This window comes from Gopherus flavomarginatus, chromosome 5 (genome assembly GCF_025201925.1).
Source record: "Gopherus flavomarginatus isolate rGopFla2 chromosome 5, rGopFla2.mat.asm, whole genome shotgun sequence".
NCBI classification, from domain to species: domain Eukaryota; kingdom Metazoa; phylum Chordata; order Testudines; family Testudinidae; genus Gopherus; species Gopherus flavomarginatus.
In genome coordinates, this window is record NC_066621.1 from 41,409,110 (window position 1) to 41,423,110 (window position 14,001).

Consider the following 14,001-nt stretch of genomic DNA (forward strand, 5'->3'; position numbering starts at 1 on the left):
CTAAAAATATTCCATGAACCTCAGCTCGTTGGGCTGAAATATGACTTGGGAGAAGTTCAGCCTGGAACATATCACATTGCCGGCAAAGAATACAGCACAGGGGGAAGGGACCATGCCCCCGTCGGTTCAAACATGGTTCAAACATGGTCCATGGTTCAAACATACTAAGCTCAGCCAAACTGAGTTCTTCCTCGACTGTGGAACTTGAACATAACACCCACAGGCCAAAAGCCTCCTGTGCTATAAATACTAACTTTTCCCAAGTGGCTGATGAACCGTGGAACTGGGGGGCTGGAGTGAATGATAACCAGGGAATGAGCTGCACATGAGGGCCTTGGAGCTTACCATGAGCTAATTTAGCCCAAGGGGCGACTAGTTTGACTCCAAGAAGCATGTGGTCCACCGATCCATACCTATACTCCAGACCATTAAAGGTGTGGGCACTGTAGTACACCGGGTGGTCGTCTTGGGTAATGGCGGCACTTACACCGTGGGTCATAATGGTTAATGTGATAAGGACTGGATTTTTGGGCTCCCACCGATATAGGATCGGGTTGGAATGGAGCCATGCTGCTAAGCTATTTACAGCCTGATCAGCCTCTTTAGTCCAAAACAATTTTCTGCTTTTTACGAATTGCTGAACGATGGAAAGGGCATTAAACAAGTTAGCTGGGAGGAAGGCTTGGTGGTAGTTAAAAATCCCAGGTATTCTTTGAATTTGCTTTCGGGGGGGGGGGTGAATCCCCACCTTAAACTGAGGCTGTAACAAATGATACGAGGAATGCTGGAGGATTCCTTCCTCAACATTAAACCCCCAAAACTGAAATGAAACTGACGGCTGCAAGCCGCTTTTTGGCCTATTAACTTCTCACCCATCATTATTTAGGGCCTGAAGGACCTGACTGGTAAGAGTTTGAACAGGGCCGGGGTTGGGGCCACAGATAAGGATGTCATCCACATAATGGACGACCTTGAACCCGAGCTGGGGTGAAATGACTTGAAGGGTCTGGCTTAGGGCCTTAGTAGCACAGGCTAGTGAATTTTGGTACCCTTGGGAACAGACTTGCCACTGGTATTGGGCACCCTCATATGCAAAATTAAGGAGTCCTTATGGGTCATAAAGAGGTATTTGGTAGAACATGTCTTTAAGGTCAAGGGTACATGCCCACTTAGCCTGCCGGTTAAGTAGGACACGTTCAATTGTGGGTAGATCCCACTGACTTGCAAAGGCAATAGCCTCAATATGTTGGTTAGCTGACTGATAATCAATAACCACACAATACTCATTAGGCTTATGAGGCTTCGGGATGCCCCACGCACTGGACAGATATTGGCTAGTGGTGACACGACGGATACCCTGGGCGCTTTCGAGCTGGGCTAGGAGTTGACTAATGGAGGCCTTTCCCTGAGGAGGAGTAGGGATAGGTTGGTATTTCCACGGAGTTGGGTTACTTGCACAGGGTTCATGGGGACTGGCGATTGGAATGACAGGTAGGGCGTCAACAACAACTGAGACCAATTTAAAAGCCTTTGTTTATACCACGAATGGCCTGGTTTCCCAGGAGAGCAGTAAACTGGACGGGGATGCCCCGAAGGCTGGCTTTTACCTTGACTTCAGGCCGGGGATTGATGCTATTGATCCCTTGGACGTAAACGACGAGACCTGAGGTATGGATGGGGGAACAGTAGATACTTGGGCACCCGTATCTAACAAAAATTGGACCTCCTGATTATCAAGGGTAATTAAGAAAAATAAGGCCTGGGGTCACAAGACCGAGTGTTGCCCACCATTACACACCCGGTCTCGCGCCGTTTCCCTGCTGTGGGTCTCCTGGGCGATCCTCCCACCCCAAGGTTACGGCCAGCTCTCTGTGCTGTACAGGGCTTAGTTTACAAGCAACCTTCTTGCTAAGTCCCCCTTTATTAAGCAAAAACCCGAAGATCTTCCGTTCTATGTGAGAACGTTCGGGATACCTGGGCCTAACCCCGGGGGTTGCTGCAGCCACCATGGGTGGTCTGGGGGTAGGCCACTTTAAACGATCCATAGCCTGGAACAATGAGGTGACTGGTCGGCCCTGGAAACCTCGTATCCATAGTAGCGTACTAGTGTCTCCGAGGGGACTGCTATCAAGTGCCACATCTACTGCCTGCTCGTGTGCGGGGATACTAGCGGGGTCGGCAACGTAGCAGTAAGCCTGAAACAGGCGTAATTGCTGCTGTGCCTGCGTTAGACCCAGCAGGGTCTGTACAGGGTCCCACCAAATGAAGGATGCCCCTGTAATAGTATGAATTAAACTAGGGGGGGTGGAAACACCCTCGGGGGGAAGATGGAACACCTGGGGACTATTTTGTGCCTGTAAGTATGCAGCTGCGGGGACTGAGATGGGCCAAACCAGGGCAGTAAGAAGCACCCCGCGAGCAGTTCCTCTCGACCAGGCGGCTCTTCGGGAGAGTAGGGTTGCCTCCTTCTGGTCAACTAGTTCCTGACCAAATTCTAAAATAAGCCATCCTATCCATGCAAGCACCGGCTCGTTTGGCTCTCGCCCTGTATCACTAATAAATTCCTTCATTTCTGCCTTACTATGGGTGCGCCACTCGTAAGTGATGTTTTGCACCCCATTTGGGTCCTCTTTAGTGCGTGTTAACTGCACTGGCATAGCCTCAATGAGACAGGGGGCTGACTTTTTTGGGTTCACCTCGAGGGATAGGAGTGATAAATCTGGGTATAAACCAGAGGTCGATCGGTATGGTGGAGGAGAGGACTCGAGGATTTTAGGTTCAAGCAGGGAGGGAGAAAGTGGGGTGTCGGGCGGTGGTTGGGCTGCCTCGGAAGCCTTGGGGGTTTCGATCATCTCTCGAGCGGTAGAGGTTAGAGCCCCCATAACAATAGTTAATTTATCCAGAGCCAAACCTAGGATTTTATGATAGGCACTGGCAATGGCTTCTGGCTTATATTGATCAGGACAAAGCTTTTTTGATATTTTCCCGTCCTCTAACTCCTGGATGAGCTGAATTACTAGCTCATGTGCAGGGCCTCCGCTTGGGAGTCTTGGAGGGTTAATAGTGGATGAACAGGTGCCCCCGGCCACTTTTAAAATTTTTTGGGCATCTTTCCACAACCGCACCGGACCAGTCCCAGAGCCGGCTTCCCCTGACTTGACACAAGCCTGCCGATAACTGGCCTCTGTGGGGGTCAGCCGAAGGCCCGTGTGGCACGTCAACAGACAGCCTGCAGCACCGACAGACAAACCAACAGTATAAGTTTGGCTCGAATAGCCAGTTCCAACAATACAGTTCCAACTAATCGCGTCAGGGTGCCCCCAGTCGAGAAAAATGTGATGCTGCAGATGATTGAACTCATCCTCGGGGGCTTTATCAGTGACCTTGGTTCGCCACGGACAACTGAAATGCATGGATAACAAAGAGCAATTTTCCTCACTCAATCCTGTTCGTGACGCCATGTCCGACCCTAATGCAGGTTCAAGTGAACTTTTAATTGAGAGAGGAAAATTAAAACCAGACAAATTGAAAATTCAAAACACCATGTGGCCGTTTATTAACAGGGAAAAAAATCACAACTTGGGCTGGGGAGGAGCACTTTTACCAACTACCAGTACTATTAGAACAAGAACATTTATACAACTTGAAGCAATCTATTTACATCCATTAACAAGGACCAAGTAATCTAAAATTAACTGCTTCCTAAAAAGTTAAAATAAATACACTAAATTAAATGAACTGTGCACACATTAACCAAATACTATAAAACACACCAACTAACTTCAATAGCAGTTAATACAACAATTCAGCTTTTATATACTGTATATGCACAACTTCACACCAAATAACAGCAATATATACAGTTCTGTACCAAATAGAGAGGAAAAAGAGAAGTGGCTAAGCAAAGCACAGAGTATTTACAGAAAATTAGAAAGCAAGTACCGTATTCCAGGCACAGCTGACCAGCAGTACAGACACCAGAAGCATACCGAATCCGTAGAAGGTAATTTGGAAAAGATAAATGTCACGTCCCGAGCCGGCTATATCCGGAGGAGACCCCTGGCTGAAGGGTTGATCAGGTCCTTCAGTCAGTATGTGGATACTCCTGCAGATTCTGGCACGAGGCATGGTTTTATTCGAAGGCTCTTTTACACTTGTCAAAATCTGATTGGTCCCTAGCTCCTCCACCTTCCAGGTTCCGAGCTGGCGCCCTCTATGTAGATAGAATCTACTCCCAGCACACTAGCATGGTTTTGCACACGACCCTAATCTGACCGTTTGAACTAAACTACGATTGGTCAGATTGGATCCCTTTGCTCACGGCCCACCGGTATTATGCACACAGCACTAGCCTGACCCTTAGATGATCAGGCAAAAAGAGCGGGAAAATGCACACGGCACTATAATATTGCACACCGCACCTTAAGATAGCACCCAGCACCACGGTGTTGCACACGATACCAGTGTGACCTTTGATGACCAACAATTGGCCATACGGACACCATGTTAGAACAGAGACCTTTGGGCTGCGACAACATCATTCCCCATCCACTACAAGAGCAACCCTCTTTCAAAATGCAATAGTATTCTAACCCATCTTAGCACACAGTCCAGTCCTCCTCCTGCCTGGTCAAGCTTACAAACAAATACACACTCTGTGTGTTTGGGGGTATCTTAATTGTTGTCTAATGGGGCCTGCATGTGTGTTGCATCCGTATGAGCAAGGAAGTGGTTGTGAGGGGAGCGTGTTCACTTATCCCTCCTCAATCTTGCACCAGGTTTAACTAAAGCAGCAGCATCTGTCTAGGCACATGGGGCACCTGTTAGGGCTTTTGAAAATACCAGGTGATCGACCACGTTGTCCTTAACCATGTCCTGCTCCTTTGTTCTTCCCTCCCAACTAGATATTCCGGGACCTTTGTTGTTGCCCTCACCACTTCTCAGAAAAAGCCAGAAGCACCCAGAGAATGGGGGAAAACAAGTCCCTGCCCCTTTTAGCCTGCCAAACTGTCATTCGGCCAGCACACACCTCTGAAAGTGTTGACTAGAATGGATAAGAAACTGGGACCATGACAAAATCTCTGTGAAACATCCCTGAGGACTTCCTTTCCTGCCCCCTCCCCCAACTCTGGAGAATGGGAAAAATTCTTTTGCATTGAGTAGAAATTCTAAAAGTGCAGAATTATTTCTTGATACATGATCTTTATTAAACTCCAGCAAAACTGACACAAATATACATCCAGGATAAACCGCTGTTGGAGATGGATACAGAAAAATGCCAACTTAATAGCTGTGGAGTTGTGTAAAATTATAACCCCCTTGTAAATATACACATAATAGTATGAACCATTGTAAGAGAAGGACAGATCCCCTTGGGACCCAAGGATGGTTCTTGAGTCTCCCCCTGCACTGACAGACTGAAAAAGGGAGGTTACAGACCCCTCTATCTCATAACCCCCCATCTCTCCCTCCCCTAGGCCCTGATCCCCTTTCTCCATCCTGCCCCGCAACTCCTCCCTGAAAACCGCTACCACATTGCACAGTGAGAATAGAGCAAACCCAGCCCTTACTCCTAAGCCCTAACAATCTCTACTCAGCCCCCTGACACAGATGTTGACATTTGCTGCTGGAGTCCCTGGGGCTGGCAGGGTTTAATTTTAACAGGGGCAGGTGTTCTCTCTCCCACTGCCCAGCTGCTCCCTCCGCTAGTGGCAGGACAGCCAGGTCAGAGTTGCATTGGTGCAGTGGCTCCCGCTCACCAGTCCAGTAACTCTATGACCAGGTCAGGTTTTTTGTCTTTCACAGCATCCAGCTCTGCCGGCATTTCTTCACTTAAATACCCTTTCGTCAAACTGTAGGGGAAAACAGGGAAGGAAAAGGACCTGTTAACTCTCTCTGCAGACACAACATCTGAGCTCACAGCCCCTAGGAAGCCCAGTGCTGCACCCACAGGATCTGTGTCACTGTCAGTCCCCTGCCTGCTAAGCTCTCTGTCAGCAAGTGCCTTTCCCTTGTGGGGGGGGGGTATAAGAAATGTTGGTGCAGTCTGTAGCCTGGCCTGCTCCACACCCCCCAACACACACCCCACTCACCCTGTGAGCTCTGGGCAGGGACACCAGTGTCCTTTCTGCACATAAAGGTCTGGATTGTGCAGCCCTTGCTCAGGGCGGTGAGCACTTACTGACATGGACAGGCCCATTGATTGCTGTGGGACTTCTCAGTGCTCACAGGGAGCAGGGACTGCAAAATCCAGCTCACAGAATCTCTCCATGGAAGCAGCGTAATCTCAGCTTTCATGTGCTCCTCACACCCTCTCCTCACAGGCTTCAGTAACACTCAGAGGTGAAAGTAAGCCGGTATGGTATGGTGTACCGGCAAGAGCCAGTATGCTGTGCTGGACCACATCGGCTTCTGCGGTGGGGATTTAAAGGGCTCTGCGGGGAGCCCTGAGCCTTTTAAATCCCTGAAGCAGCTTTGGTAGCCGGGTTGGGGCTGGCATTTAAAGGGCCCGGAGCTCCAAGGCGGCTGGAGTCTCGGGCCCTTTAGTTCGCCCCAGGGGCTACCAGCCACCTCTGCAGCTGGGAGCCCACTGGTGATTTAAAGACCCTGGGACTCCCAGCCACAGCTGGTGCCCCAGGGCCTTTAAATCTTGAGGCCTCGCCTCTTCCGGATGACCCTCTCCCCCCAGGACTCCGGCCATACCGGTAAGTCCTGTGAGTTACTTTCACCCCTGGTAACACTGTTCTTGAAGGAGAGTTTTTAGCAGCTGTTGTGGGGTTGCAGACTTGACCTGACACTGCTGAAATCAGGTGGGAGTTCAAACTCCACCCCGGCTGCAGGAAGACAGGAACATTTCACTTACTCTTTATTTACTTTTACAGCTGGTTCAGATGAATGGGGTTTGTCTGTCTGCAGCCAGTTTCAGAGAGCAGGAGCCAGTGCTCAGTTCAGAGCATGCTGCTTGTGATGCTGATAAACCAAGGGCCAGCTCTGGCCAAAGCTGTAGGCATCAGCTAAGAACTGACAAACTCATAGCTGGAAGCCAGACCAGCTGACTGGTATTTTAGTATCGTTCAAAGGAGATGTTCAATGTACAAGAATGTGTTTAGTATTTAAACTTCATGAAAATCTAGTGGGATGTAGCATGCGTTGTTTTCACTTATCTGTACCCTGTTCAAATGTAATAGCAAACATATGCAGTGTATGTGCCTCTGTAAGGAAGTAACTCATCAAACAAGAAAGAAGCTGCCTGTAATGCAAATTAAGAACTCTGATAGAGCTGGATTTACACCTTACGCACCCCTAGGCACAGCATCTTCAGCGCTCCCCTCCCCACCCAGAGATGTCTCTACAGACCACCCCCCCACCACAACTGTACAGCACCCTGCACATCACCACCCCCCTTTGAAAGGGGGAAGGAGCAGCAGGGCTCTCAGCTCAGCATGGCTCAGGGAAGGATGATCCCAACATCCTGGCAGCCACAGGCACTGATTTTATTTCTCTCAGTAGATGTTCTTCCCCCCACCCACTCCATTGGGGCCCACCCTGGCAAGTGATCGGTGGCCAGCCCCAGGGCCAGGAACCTCAATGGCTGGTGGCTGCTGAGCGCTACCTATTTTTTTTCTGTGTGTGCTTGAGTCCTGGGGCACCCATGGAGCCAATACCTATGATGGCAGCTGGGAGCTGCCTCCCACCTGTCAGCATTGCTCCGTGTTTCAGGCAAGCTCTGCAGAGCAGCAAGGAGGAGCCATAGACAGAGCTACCACCACAGGAGGCTACAGGAAGGTTTTGGGACTGGCTCCCATTCGCTGCCCTGGCAATGAATGATGTCCAGGCGCCCTACACATACAGCCCCAGGGAATGCAGGGGGGCCAGAGAGTGGAGTGGGGACCAAACGGCTGACCTGTAGGGAGGGGGAACAGCCAGGGTGTTAGGGGTCATCCTCCCCCAGGTGGGGTGAGCTGGTTTGAGAGCTAGACAGGACATAGGGATTGTGAGGAGCTTAGTGTGATCTTATTGCTTATTCCAAGGGTGGGGAACCATTTTTGTAACAGAAGCCATTGACCCACTGAAAAAATAAATGGTGGGCCACACACATTCAACTCACCTGCCCACGGGTGCATGAAGGCTTTAGGCTTCTCCCCACAGTGGGATGAGCCAGCGCTTCTGGCTCCAGCCCTGGGGGTGGGGGTGCTGAGATTCAGGGCTTCCCCCCCTACAGGGATGAGAGCTGGCGCTCGTGGCTCCAGGCCCACAGGAGGATGAGCCAGCGCTCGCAGCAACAGCCCTGCAGGCAGGAAGCCCTGAGCCTTGCTGCCCCCCATGGGGCTCGAGTCATGAGTGCTGGCTTGCCCTGCTGCAGGGGAAAGCCCTGAACATTGGTGTCCTTCCCCACCAGTGGGTGAGTTGAACATGTGTGGCCCATGGGCCAGATGAAGATGAGCAAGGGGCCAGATCCAGCCCACAGGCTGTAGGCTCCCCACTCCTGCCTTATACCCTTATATGAATATGTTTCAAGTTCTTTAATATGTTTATCTGTCACTCATCAACACTAACAAGTAGTGCAGGTTCTATCTGTGAGTGTGGCTCACGAAGCATTAACTAGGTCAGTGGTTCTCAGACTATTCACAATCCAGCCCTTGATTTCTCCAAGGAAATAAATGTGTGGGGAGGGGGAACACAGTCAAGACCGTGATCAGAAAGCAATAGAAATTCCTCTCCATGATGGGTGAGGAGAGATTAAATGCAGACTCCATCTGAGCAACTAGGGAGAGGCATGTATTTCTGTATACACTGAAGATTGATTTTTAAATCTGATATCATCTCACACATACTGGCAAAGGAGTAGAACGGAGTTAGAAAGTCAAAAGACACTAAAAAAATTAGATTTAAAAAAGAACTCATGATTTCAGAGGTCTAACATGATTTTTGATGTCTTCATGTTGGCAATGCTGGATTGTTGTTGTTGTTGTTGTTGTTGTTGTTATTTGTCTAAAGGGAGCTGGCTGTTACTTACTGTAGTTTCTGTAGTTTGCAGTTTGGATGTTTTAGACCCTTACACAGCAGCCGCACTCCAGCATCTCCCAGTTTACCCCACAGGTTCAGCTCTGTCAGCCTATGGCTGGTTATGAGAACAGGGGCGAGATCCTTGCAGCCAGTGGCTGTGACACCGCAGTACCCCAAGCTGCAAGAGAGAGAAAAGCAGAGAAGGAGGATCATGAGATGAATGGGGCTCATCACGGATGCTCTGACAGAAGACTCCACCCACTAACCCCTCTGTCTGACCAATCAGTATCGAGAATGAGCCAGAAATCCTGCGATAGACTCTGTCCCAAGCCCCACCTCTTCTGCCAGTGAGAAACAAACAGTGGCTGGGACTTTCTGTATAAACTCCACCCCTTGACCTTCACCAATCAACAGTGAAAATTGGCTAGACACTTCAAACCTCTGTCACTGACCAATGAGGAATACGGGTTGGGTAAGAACCCTTCCTAAGCACCGCCTCCACGCCCTTTCCATTGTCCAACCACAATTCAGAAAGAGTAAAAAGTTGCCCTTTAAGTCCCACCTACCCAGCTCTCAACTAATCAGGTTGGACTTGCCACTGATCAGCCCGGCAATGGTAGGGCCCAATCAGAGCAGCCCCATTGCTACAGGGAGGCTGTAGGGGAGCCCCCTCCCCAGGCAGCTGGGCTAGGCTCAGAGCAGGATGAGGTGGGAGATGCTGCCCCTCCGCGCCCCCGGCATTGGCTCTGCTGCTCCCCTGCAGGACATGGATGTCTTCTGTCTCTGACTCCAGCTCTGAGCCTCAGGCTTGGGCAGGGGAGGCAGACGTGAGGCCCAGCACTGGCAGCATCACACCCACCTTCCTCTGAGACAAGAGATCAAAGCGGGGGAGACAAAGAGAAGAAGATCCCCATGACAGGGGGTTCCCCAAGGTTTGGAGAGAGAAGAGCCTCTGAAAGGAGGGTCACTGTGTGACCCTGTTGGCAGGGCCTGTTCCAGAGTCTCTGTAGGGATTATACAGAAGCAGAAGTTCTGGTTTCTGTAACCCCCCTGCAGAGTCTGAGCTCCTGATGGAGCTGCCAGCCAGCTGAGTAGGTAACCATGGCAGCAGGCTTGTTATGACCATGTGCACTTCAAGGACCACCCGCAAGTATGGCTGTCTTTGTCTGCCTTCGAGGCCTCACAATGAGCCCCCTGCACACCCAAACATGGTCCCATGCCCACCTGCTAAATCTTGCACATGCTTTGAGAAACCCCTTCCACCAGAGCTGTCATCTGCACGACCTCCTTCATCACCTCATTTGCCTTAAAATATTGTTACTCTGCCCAGTGGGAAGGTGTGACGGCACCCCCGGGGTGCAACTTGTGACTGGGGGACTGCAGTGTCCCCTTCACTCTCTATTCTGGGTTGTCCCACTCAATGCCATAGGCAAGCAGCAAACCCCTACGGGTGCTGTTACAACTCAGTACAACCGCATGTGGAGCCCTGCATCCAGCTAGATTGCGTGAATGCTCCTACGGCCACTCATGAATCACAGAGAAAGGGTCCACGAGTTGTACCTTAGGAATATACCGTCTTGCACCGCACAAGAGCCTTTCTTGAGAAATGAAAGTTTATTAATTGGAAATTAAATGGAAATTGCACATACACCAGCCTTTGTAACAGCAGATTTCCCAAGCACTTCAGTCAAACTCACTGGTAAGGATAAACATTAAACTAAGTTTATTGACTACAAACGGTCGATTTCAAGTGATTAGAAGTGATAGGCAAAATGTCAGAATCAGTTACCGAAGAAAACAAAACAAGTGCACAGTCTGAATCCTAAACCTGTAAGACACTAGGTAGTATTTAGAGCAAGCAGTTTTCTCGCCCCACTGGATGTTACTGGATGTTACGGTTCATAAGACACCGAGAACTAGTATCTGGGCGCTTCCCATACCCACAGCATATTTTAGTGACAACCATACAACACAATTCTCATAACTTTATATTCATTAGTGATATACAAATTTAGATGGGACAGTGGGTTTCAGCAGATCATAATCTTTCCCATGATACCTTACATGGCCTGCTTTACACGCAATATCCACTGATGAGCTCCAAAGGGTCTTCTGTGGCACTTAGGCGGCGGCGAGGGGTTTCACTCAATCCAGGTTTTTGGCGGCATTTCGGGAGCAGGTCCTTCAAATGAAGGTCCCGCTGCCAAAGTGCCACCAAAGACCCGGTAGGGAACTGCCTGGTGAGTACAGTACAAGCCCCATGTGCCCGTCTCCCCCACACACACCGGACCCCAACCCATGTCCTGCCCCAGACTGCCCCCCTCAGAACCCGCAGGTTTCTCCCCATCCCCCAGGGTAGCAGCAGCAGCCTGGGCTCCGGGGGCTATTTAAAGGGCCAGGGATTCCTGGCTTCTACCACCCTGGTCATTTAAATAGCTGCGGGAGCCTTGGGGAAGCAGCGGGGCTCTGGCGACTATTTAAAGGACCACAGCAGCAGAGGCAGCTGGAGCCCTCCACATCCCAGGACTCTGGGAGCTATTTAAAGGGTCGGGGCTCCCCTACTTCTACTGCCCCAGCCCTTTAAATAGCTGCTGAAGCCCTGGAGTAGTAGTGTGGCCCTGACGGCTATTTAAAGGGCCAGGGCAGTAGAAACAGCGGGACCCCCGGACTTTTTAAATAGCCCCCAGAGTCCTACAGCCCTAACCCAGGGCTCCAGCAGTGGGGCTCTGGTGGCAATTTAAAGGGCCTGGGGCTCCAGCCTCTGCTGGGAGCCACAGGCCCTTTAAATTGCCCCCTGGGGAAGCCAGGAGACTTCTTTAGCAACAGGTTCTACACCAGCTACTAAATTTAACAACCGGTTCTTGCGAATCAGTGCGAACCAGCTTCAGCTCATCACTGGCAATATCACAATTACATACAAATGATGAATATCGGGGTTACAGGGCGCTCCCTCAGAGTGTAGAGTGTCACAGGACAGAAACCTCAACATTTGGGAGGGAAAAAAGTCTCTGAATTTGTACGAGGGAGAGAAGTCTCCACGCCTTGGGGAGCACCCAGAGTCTGTAAGGGTTTGTAGAGACCCCAACGTATTTTGGAGGCAGAAAAAGAGGCACCTGCAATGGAGCGAGGGGAGAGATTCTAAGACTAGGTTGAAGAGGGGGAGAAAAAACCCAAAGGTGTATGTGGAAATCTGAGGGAATGAAGCCTAATTTGTGGAGGGGTGAAAAGAAGAGGGCATCCAAGCTGAAGCAGAAGAGAAGAACCTCACAAGATTTAAAGGCTAAAAGAGAGAGAGAGAGAGAGAGGACAACTGAGAAGGTGAGGAGACAGTCCATTGTTACTGAGCTCAGAGGCAAGAATAATCTGATTTTTCTTTCTAACAAAATGTTAAGCATAAAATAAAGGGTTTTCAGTCCTGATTTAACTATAAATCTGAATGCAAACTTAATCTTGGTGCTGCTCCTGCCCCTCCCTACATTGTCCCATCGACTCAAATTGGTGTTGGGTTTTAGAATCTAGCGTTCTGCAAGGATGATGTGAGCAGGGATATTCAGATGTACCTTCTGTATTAACTCTATCTACCTTACTGAGTTAGAGTTTGTGCAACTTCCTAAATGTATTAATAAATTATATATTTGTAAATATAAGAGTTCCTATAATGTTAGTGTTGCACCTGTGCACATCGGGGTTCCCAACTGCTAATTATTTTAATAATACGGGGCCTGATCTTGGGACAAGAATCTGTCTACCCTCAAAGTAATAACTGGAAAGTCATATTCATAATCTATAGATCAAGATACTATGTGAGTGGTAGCAGAAGAAGATGGGGGCTTAAGTGGGGGATCCTGTCAGCCCTGCATTCTCCCCTTCTGTGCATGTGCTGAGATCTATGGGAGCCCTACCCCTTTGCAGGGCTCTGAGCCCCTCTCCCTGCCCACTGTAAGGAATCCTGCTCCTCTTGGGGGATCTGAGCTCCTCTTCCTGAACCTCCCTGGGATCTGGGATGAGGGTAGGAATGAAGGTAACAAATTTAACATCTGAAATCCAGACAAGGAACAGTTAAAATACACATCACCCCTATGTGGGGGTAGAAGGGAAGCTGGTCAGTGTGTGAGGGAGTGACCCAGTTTGGAGGAGGGGTGGATTGGGCTGACCTGGGAAATGGCTGGGGAAGTCTAGCTGAAACAGGGGCAGGAGTCCCAACTGGAGCTGGGTAGTGGGAGTGAGGGACCCAGCTCTGGGTGCAGTTTGGACTGTGTAACCAAGGGAATGTGCAGCCCTCCAATAAGCTGCTGCCTGTGAGATGTGCATGCAGCAGCATAGAGCAGGAGACAGCAAGAAGCCACTTCTTACACATTAATGGCTTCTACAGTGTCAACCTATGGCTTAATGCAGTGGTTCTCAAACTGATACAAGCTACAAAAGTGAGATCTTGGAAGAGTGTTGCCATTTTCATAATATAATAAAATACTGTAATGATAAATACTAATTAATAATAAATAGTGTGTAATAAGCATGACATAAAACAAATTTTATATCTCCTAGATCATTACTTTTATAAATTATGCTCAGGTAAGGGAGAAAATCCCTGCAAACATTCATTTTTAGGAGGGAGTTTGTGAGACTTGACATTTTAGTGAAAGGGTTCGCAAGTTGTTAAAGTTTGGGAACCACAGGCTTAATGGGATGGGAAGGAGACCAGGAGCTGGAAATATTGGTTCAGGGGCTACATGTTGCAGGGAATGTTTGTATAGAGGGTGGAGGAGAGACACACACCAGTCTTCTCTCATGTGCTAAAAGTTATATAACAACCATGTAATAAAACTGTCAAGGTTTTGGGACATAAAGCATGGAAGGGATTTCTCTCACTGGCCCTCATTGTAAACATATCAAAGTACGACCACTATTTCCTTTCCACTATAACAAAATGTGGGGGATGCAGGGGAGCACTGAGGGATCACAAAGCAACTATGCATCCTAGTGGAAAAAACATTG

General features: G+C 49.3%; 2 protein-coding genes across 4 annotated transcripts in view; one reads left to right on the plus strand and one right to left on the minus strand.

Moving 5' to 3' along the window:
• LOC127051008 (NACHT, LRR and PYD domains-containing protein 3-like) overlaps positions 1-14,001 on the plus strand; it is a 572,024-nt gene that overhangs the window by 289,707 nt on the left and 268,316 nt on the right. The window lies entirely within an intron of this gene.
• LOC127051009 (NACHT, LRR and PYD domains-containing protein 3-like) overlaps positions 5,222-14,001 on the minus strand; it is a 166,566-nt gene continuing 157,786 nt past the window's right edge. For all 3 annotated transcript variants that reach the window (XM_050952786.1, XM_050952785.1, XM_050952788.1), the window contains 2 exons: positions 9,017-9,184; positions 5,222-5,852 (listed from right to left, as the gene is read on the minus strand). In XM_050952786.1, coding sequence (XP_050808743.1) covers positions 5,756-5,852; positions 9,017-9,184 — 265 coding nt within the window. In that variant the 3' untranslated portion in view covers positions 5,222-5,755. The remainder of the gene's footprint in view (positions 5,853-9,016; positions 9,185-14,001) is intronic.